An 8,593-nucleotide genomic window follows, 5' to 3' on the forward strand; every position below is an offset into this window, starting at 1 on the left:
ATAATCAATGCCATTATTTGCATATGTGTTAGATTTAGAGTCGTTAGTGAAGATTGAACTCAAGTTTCAGTACTTATTTGATCAGTTTTGATCGATGTTTCTTTGATTCCTGTCTATTTAAAAAGGCTATAGTCTATAAAGGAGCTTCAAGAAATAAAAATTTAAACTAATTGGTGGTTAAAGATTTAAACTAATTGCTTGTTAACGTTATGGTGCTTATTTTGGCACAGGTCCACGCAGCTCTATGTTAACTTTTGGAGATGCTTCACTATTTCCCCGACCGATTTTTGTCTAGCTTGACCTGGCTAATAATTTGGCATATTTTTATTTAAATGCAAATGGCGCCTTTCTCTGATTTGCTGGAAAAATCAGGATCATTACTGCCTAAATGTCGAAGTGTAAGAAATTGAGAATATGGGATCAGGAGGGTTGAGAAGACAGTCACAGTAAATCCGATCGAGTTCTTTTTTGCTGAATGAAGTTGTTGGCAAAGATCTCAGTCAGGCCAACATAAAAGTTGTTAAGGAAACTCATGTTATTACCAAACAGCTCAAAACGTAATTTTCACTACTCCAACAACCTCATGCATTCTCTTCAAATCTAAAACTTACAAACCTAATAACACTGACCGACGAGCTGTTTCTGCTATCAGCTGCCCCATCGAGATCATTCTACTGAGATACTTGGAAAGCCTGCGATGCGCCCGAGATTCTCCCTTCGCACCAATTACTTCAAGTACTCCAACACCTCTACCTGAGCGAGCCTCTTTTAAGAGTGCTTGACAGTAACTTTCGAGAATCGCTGGCCAAGCTTGAAAAATCGAAACTCCTGATAATTTGCCTGAAGTTTACTTTTGGAGAACTATCTTCGAAAATATTATTTGAATGTTCTGGCAATTTAGAGTTTTCGAGAATTTTGGAGAAAACGAAATTACGGGTTTTGCCTCATTAATTATGCAAAAATCTCATTCAAAATTAGCCAAGTTCAATACGCTTGTGTTGAAACAGTACGTAACGCTAGAAAACAAGGTCGGTTTTGAGTAAGAGCATTACTCACCTACTTTCTACCAATGGGACCTATGTAAACTTTTGCAGAACTTTGGAGGGTCTAATGGCTCTTTGACAAATTGACATTTTGAGGACTTCGCGATGAGGTGAAAATTGAGTAAGTTTGAAGGTTTAAAATGCATCTTGGTATGTCAGATATCGACTCGAGAGGAACATTACGATGAAGCTTAGGTCTTCGTCTTTAATAATACGAAATAAAAAATCTGGGCAATCAATGCACGCGCTGACGAAAACCAAATGTAGTGAGGCTTCGTTAACAAATTTGCATAATTTGCAACTGTTGAGAAAATGCTATGTTGTGGTGACTCGATGAAAACATTTACCCAAGCTATCTTCAAATGGTCATTTTACCTCATATTGCATTTGTTTGTTTCTCTTTCTTGTTTAATAACGTGGTAGAAAAGGTCTGGACAAAAAAAGTGTGTGATCGGAAAAGAAAATATTCGCCAAATTGTGGTGGGAAATTTGCATGATTTGCATAATTTAAAGTTTAAGATTCGACAATTAGTTGTTGAAATCGGATTATTAAACCTTGTTTTGACTCCTTTTATAATAGATTCTTAACGAAACCTTCCCGATTAGATTCCTTTGCAGAAAGATTTATTGCGACATTTGCATTATGCAAATTTCCCAACACAATTTGGCGAATATTTTCTTTTCCGATCACACACTTTTTTTTTTGTCCAGATCTTTTCTACCACGTTATTAAACAAGAAAGAGAAACAGACAAAAGCAATATGAGGTAAAATGACCATTTGAAGATAGCTTGGGTAAATGTTTTCACCGAGTCACCACGAAATAGCATTTTCTCAACAGTGGCGAATTATGCAAATTTGTTAATGAAGCCTCTCTACAGTTGGTTTTCGTCAGCGCGTGCATTGATTGCCCAGATTTTTTATTTCGTATTATTAAAGACGAAGACCCAAGCTTCATCACAATGTTTCTCTCGAGTCGATATCTGACACACCAAGATGCATTTTAAACCTTCAAACTTACTCAATTTTCACCTCATCGCGAAGTCCTCAAAATGTCAATTTGTCAAAGAGCCATAAGACCCTCCAAAGTTCTACAAAAGTTTACATAGGTCCCATTGGTAGAAAGTAGGTGAGTAATGCTCTTACTCAAAACCGACCTTGTTTTCTAGCGTTACGTACTGTTTCAACACAAGCGTATTAAACTTGGCTAATTTTGAGTGAGATTTGTGCATAATTAATGAGGCAAAACCCGTAATTTCGTTTTCTCCAAAATTCTCGAAAACTATAAATTTCCAGAACATTCAAATAATATTTTCGAAGATAGTTCCCCAAAAGTAAACTTCAGGCAAATTATCAGGAGTTTCGATTTTTCAAGCTTGGCCAGCGATTCTCGAAAGTTACTGTCAGGCACTCTTAAGTAACCGTGTTTATTTTTGCTATATTTTCCCATTTTCTCTTGTTTTACCTTTTAGAACCTTAAGATAATTTCACTAATTCAATCAAGTTATTTCGTATATTTACGAAAATAATGATCAATTCTAGATATATTAGGCCCGGTTCAGACGCCGTACTTCACATCAGCCGAATCGAATTCGAATATAGACCGACCCAAATTATTAATCCCGACTGAACTGATTCAGACGCCGAACTTAATTCAGCCGATATTAATACACTGAAGCATATTATGACTAAAGAAAATTGCAGACTTGTAATTTTTTTTTGCATTTGATTCGGCTCGTGTGAAGTACGGTGCTGAATCAAAGCCGGTCCACAGCCTTATTCCCGGCTGAACCAGGCGTGAAAATGGCTGAGCCGATCCGAATTAGATCGGCCATTCTAAATTGATTCAGACGTCGTACTTCACATGAACTTAATCATTGAATTCGATTCAATGAACTTATGACAAATTTAAAGAAAAGGTTTTGAATTAAAGTTAAATCTTACATAGCGGCCTTGGAACAGCTGCAACGGAAGTTTTATAGCTTCGACCATCGATAGTCTGTTTTTCTTTGACGAAAGGATAATATCAGTGGGTATCCATTATATGAGGAAAACATGATAATATGAAAAAATAATAACGGGAAATAACAATGAAATAAAAACTAAACAATGAAAAACAAAAAGCAATTATTGCTGACGTCATTGTTTACAATTTGCCTCATTAGCATATATTAAACGACCAGCTCCGAACAAATGGACACTCTAAACTAAAACATCATGTCACTCTGGGTAGTCAGTGTTAATATTGGTGTGACATGTTGAATATTTTCAGAGAAACGTGCTTTCATAACACAGGCTTGGTGGCAAGAGTCGCCATACATTATTTGCAAAGTTTTCATACTTATAACGTTCGTTTATCAAAATACTGTTTAAGCTACCACGCACCAATTTTCAAAAGTTTGCCAAGCTCTTTCAATTTATGAACACTATTTATCTGCCAGTAGCTAGTTTTGTCCTTAATTATGTTAATATGTGCTAATGACGCAAAACGTTTAAACAAAGATCTGCTTTATCAGAGTGGTTATCGTACTAGAGGATATCACGTGATATAAGATATGAGCCGTTGTTTTATCAGTCCATGGCGATACAATGTCTGATTTTTCACAAACACAATGGAAGATACGGTTGGTGATGCACCTCAAGAATCTTTAACATGTTAGGAAGAATCTGCTGTTGACTTGACTTTTTAGATCGCTGAAAACTGATATTAACCTTTCGTAGGAGGGATTCAGTCTAATTTAAAGACTTTAGTTTTTATGTCAATATCAATGATAGTTTTTTATGAAAGCAATGAATATACCACGCAAGAAATGAGCTTAGTTTTTCTTTACCGCTAAATTGTACAAATTATCGTGCAAGTTACAATGCCAAGTTGGAATAATATTGAACTTGTGTAGGACGGTACATCCCTTGGTTATTACATGTCTCCAGCCGAGACTAATTAGGCTTTACTATATCAGAGTGCAAAAGATGGCGTGTACATACAGGAAGTTAATGTTTATTTCACTCAAGGTACGCTTTGCTCGAGTACCTTGATGTACCCGCGATTCCGCCATGGCCACCTCACAGAATTTCGAGTCTTAAGGCTGATGTCGTGCGATCAGTTCTTTGCCTACTAACAGAATTGGTGCGTCGTTTGCGCGTATTTCAAATTTTGATTTGAACAGCCGCTTCCAGATAAATATGGACTACTCAAAGCAGCAGTTTTGTTGTGAAAAAAAAATGTCATTTTAATCACCAAAAAGCTAAGGAAGCTGATATTTCAACGAAGACCCAAAAGTGGAAGCCTTCAGCACAAATTGCCGCAAATACGAACAGCAATTATACACGACTAACCTTTCAATAACAAATGAAAGGAATATTTTTTTAGATACAAAATATATACGGTTGTGATGGACATGCACCAGTTAGAACCCACAAACATGACTACGAAGACTTCATTTTCTAAATTAAGGAAAGGCTTGCAACTAGAGTTAAACCTTAAATGCCAGCCTTGGAACAGCTGCAACGGAAGTTTTATAGGAGACTTCGACCACCGATTGTCTGTTTTCTTTTGACGACAGCGTAATATCAGCGGAGAAAACACGATAACATGAAAAAAATAATGAGAAAGGGAAATGGCAATACGATAAAAACTATGCAATAAAGAAATTACACGATAATCATCGTGACGTCTTTGCTTTCATTTTCATACTTATAACGTTCGTTTAACAAAAAACTAGCTGTTTAACCTAAAACGCACAAATTTTCCGAAAATGCTAAGTTTGCCAAGCTTTTTCAATTTACGAATATCATTAATCTGTCAGTAGCTGGTTTTATCATTTGTGCTAATAATGTATGCTAATGAGGCAAAACCTTTAAACAAGGATCCGCTATATCAGAGTGGTTATAGCCAGAGGATATCACGTGACATAAGATCAGAGCCGGGTTGTTTTATCAGTGCATGACGATACAATGTCTGTTTTTTACAAACAGAATAGAGGGTACGGTTGGTAATGCACCTGAATAATCTTTAAGATGTTAGGAAGAATCTGCTGTTGATCTGACTTTTCAGATCATTGCAAACTGATATTAATAAACGTTTCGTAGGGGAGAAAAGTCAAGGTGGATGATAGCTTTTTAATGAAAGTTATAAATATACCTCAATCTTTTTTACAGGTAAATTGAACAAATTATCGGGCAAGTTATTGACAAGTGCTTCAAGCAGAAAGCGAAATCTACATAGGAACCTGGTTCTATAAATATCGGCACACAGTATTCAAAGCTCGTATCCTGCTAAATTGCCCTTTACTTAGTTCTGTTTTCAGAGTTACATTTTGAAAGCGCTTGTTCTCCTCCGGATAGCCGAACAAGAACCACCACGGCTCAGCATCTTTCACTCAGGTAAGCTATTTAAGCTAAGGGAACTGAAAAACTCGATGAAGAACACAAAGTCAGCTGCCTTTATTGTGATGTTACGAACACTGCAAGGTTCGGTTTGCATTCGTTGGTGGTAGCAGAGTGACCTGATTACACACGGGCTAGTTTTCCTAAGTAACAAATTAGAATACGACAAGTTTTGTTTATTCTCAAATGTAGTTCAAACTATGGTTGCTCTGAAACAGCCTCAACAGTTGTGGAAAAAAGAAATTCGAAAAGGAAAATCTCTGCGTCTCGAGAATATTTCTGGAGTAAACAAGCACCAGTTTTGCGTTTCCAAGTTATTATATAACGAGTTTTATATTCTGGTGTACAGACGGGCAACAAAATTTGTCAAGTTTGTTAGTTTCCTTGAGAAATCTCCTGGTTCAAATCGAGGGCGTGTATTTTCGTAGGACTTTTGAGGAGAGCTTGTCACTCAGGACGCCAGCTAACTTGTTGAGGATAATTCATCTTAGGAAGTTTGTTCATACTTCAGATCTTTTACACCGGAACATTATAAAAGCCATCGAAAAACTTTTGAAGGAAAAATTGAATTCTAGGCGAAGGCTAAGTATTTTTCGCGCTCGGATATTACCTTTAGGTACACAGAGTAATCGATTTTATGATCCAACTTATTTTCGTTCATGTTATATCGGGTATTCACACAGTTTTGAGTCTTAAGGCTGATGTCGTGCGATCAGTTCATAACCTACAAAACCCAAATTGTGCGTCGTTTTTCCTGCGCATATTTCAAATTTTGATTTTAACAGCCGGTTTCAGATAGACATCAACTTACTTAAAGCAGCAGTTTTGTTGTGTCGAGAAAAATGCCGTTTTAATCGCAAAGAAGCTAAGGAAAGTGATATTTCAGCGGAGATCCAAAAGGTGTTAATTACCGCAAAAACGAACAACAATTATCTACCACCAACTTTTAAATAACAATTAATGAAAGGAATAATTTTTTTAGAAACAAAATAGGTACGGTTGTGATCGACATGCACCAGTTAGCCGAACCACCGAACATGACTACGGAGACCTGATCTTTCTAAATTAAGGAAAGGCTTGCAACTAGAGTTAAACCTTAAATGCCAGCCTTGGAACAGCTGCAACGGAAGTTTTATAGGAAAGTTCCACCATCGATTGTCTGATTCCCTTTGTCAAGACAGGATGATAAAAGGAAAATAGCAATAAAATTAAAACTATCCAATGAAGAACCTACACGAGAATCTTTGTGACGGGTTTGTTTACATTTTTATCCTTGTAACGTTCGTTTATCACTGTTTAACCTACCACTCGCAAATGTTTCGAAAATGCTAAGTTTGTCAAGCTCTTTCACTTTATGAAGACTATTTGGCTGTCAGTAGCAGGTTTTATCCTTTATGCTAATAATGTATATGCTAATGAGGCAAAACATTTAAACAAGGATCCGCTATATCAGAGTAGTTATCGTACTAGAGGATATCACGTGACATAAGATATGAGCCGGGTTGTTTTATCAGTGCATGACGATACAATGTCTGTTTTTTACAAACAGAATAGAGGATACAGTTGGTAATGCACCTCAAGAATCTTTAACGTGTTAGGAAGAATCTGCTGTTGATCTGACTTTTCAGATCATTGAAAACTGATATTAACGTTTCGTACGAGGGATTCAGTGTAATTAACGACCTTAGTTTTTATGTCAAAATGAGTGATAGTTTTTTTATGAAGGCAATAACGATCAATAAATATACCACGCAAGAAATGAACTTAATTTTACTTTACCGCAAAATTGTACAAATTATCGTTCAAGTTATAGTGTAAAGTTGGAATAATATTGAACCTGTGTAGGACGGTACACCCCTTGGTTATTACATGTCTCCAGCCGAGGCTAATTAGGCTGTACTATATCAGAGTGCAGAAGATGGCGTGTAGGTACAGGACGTTAATGTTTATTTCGCTCAAGGTATGCTTTGCTCTGTACCTTGATGTTCCATCGATTCCTTCATGGCCACCTCACAGAATCTCGAGTCTTAAGGCTGATGTCGTGCGATCACTTCTTCGCCTCCTAACCGAATTTGTGCGTCGTTTGCGCATATTCAAATTTTGATTTGAACAGCCGCTTCCAGATAGACATGGACTATTCAAACCAGCTGTTTTGTTGTAAAAAAAAAATGATGTCATTTTAATCACCAAAAAGCTAAGGAAGCTGATATTTCAACAAACACCCTACAGTGGAAACCTTCAGCACAAATTGCCGCAAAAACGAACAGTAATTATCCACGACTAACCTTTCAATAACAAGTGAAAGGGGTAATTTTTTAGATACAAAATATATACGGTTGTGATGGACATGCACCAGTTAAAAACCGCAAACATGACCACGGAGACCTTATCTTTCTCAATTAAGGAAAGGCTTGCAACTAGTGTTTAACCTTAAGTGCCAAGCCTTGGAACAGCTGCAACGGAAGTTTTACAGGAAACTTCGACCACCGATTGTCTGTTTTCTTTTGACGACAGCATAATATCAGTGGGAAAAACATGATAACATGAAAACCTAATGAGAAAGGAAAATAGCAATACAATAAAAACTATGCAATAAAGAAACTACACGAGAATCCTCGTGACGTCTTTGTTTTCGTTTTTATACTTATGGCGTTCCTTTATCAAAATACTAGCTGTTTCATGGCGAGCCGCACGCCTTAGCAACCGATTTTGCCATCCAAATTTTTCCTCGATCGCTACAGGAGGCCTATTGTTTACGGGAGTGCTGTTGACAGTTTAAAACCACATTTTCGTGCAATACGAGACCCAGTGCGTTGTAAAAAGTTTACAGCAATCAACATTCACTCACTGCGTGCAGTCGAATATTTCCGGTTCAGTCAAAAACCTCCGGACAATTCAAAAAACCGGAGAATAATAAAGTTATCGTCGATGTGCAGCGAGTATTAAACACGGCAAAGCAAAGGCGACACACCCGATTGCTCGTCCTTATCAGGCGACTCACCTGAGATAAGAACGGCCGAGTTCAAAATCTCTCTCTGAAGAAATTTCTAATATTATTATCAGAGTTAGCTCACGAAGCAAAGGCGACGCACCCGATTGCTTATTGTTCTCAGGCGACACACCCGAGAGAACAACTGTGACCTAACTATGTCTTTTACCTCTACA

The 8,593-nt window shown here is 37.1% G+C and overlaps 1 protein-coding gene across 1 annotated transcript in view; it reads left to right on the forward strand.

Annotated features, from left to right (window-relative positions):
* The first annotated feature begins 4,012 nt into the window (after positions 1-4,012).
* Positions 4,013-8,593, forward strand: part of LOC146464055 (uncharacterized) — a 14,815-nt gene continuing 10,234 nt past the window's right edge. Inside the window, exons 1-2 of the mRNA XM_085083753.1 lie at positions 4,013-4,054; positions 5,338-5,425. Coding sequence (XP_084939879.1) covers positions 4,013-4,054; positions 5,338-5,425 — 130 coding nt within the window. The remainder of the gene's footprint in view (positions 4,055-5,337; positions 5,426-8,593) is intronic.

The sequence above is a fragment of the Pavona decussata genome, unplaced genomic scaffold (assembly GCF_977016875.1).
Source record: "Pavona decussata unplaced genomic scaffold, jaPavDecu1.1 SCAFFOLD_169, whole genome shotgun sequence".
NCBI lineage: Eukaryota > Metazoa > Cnidaria > Anthozoa > Scleractinia > Agariciidae > Pavona > Pavona decussata.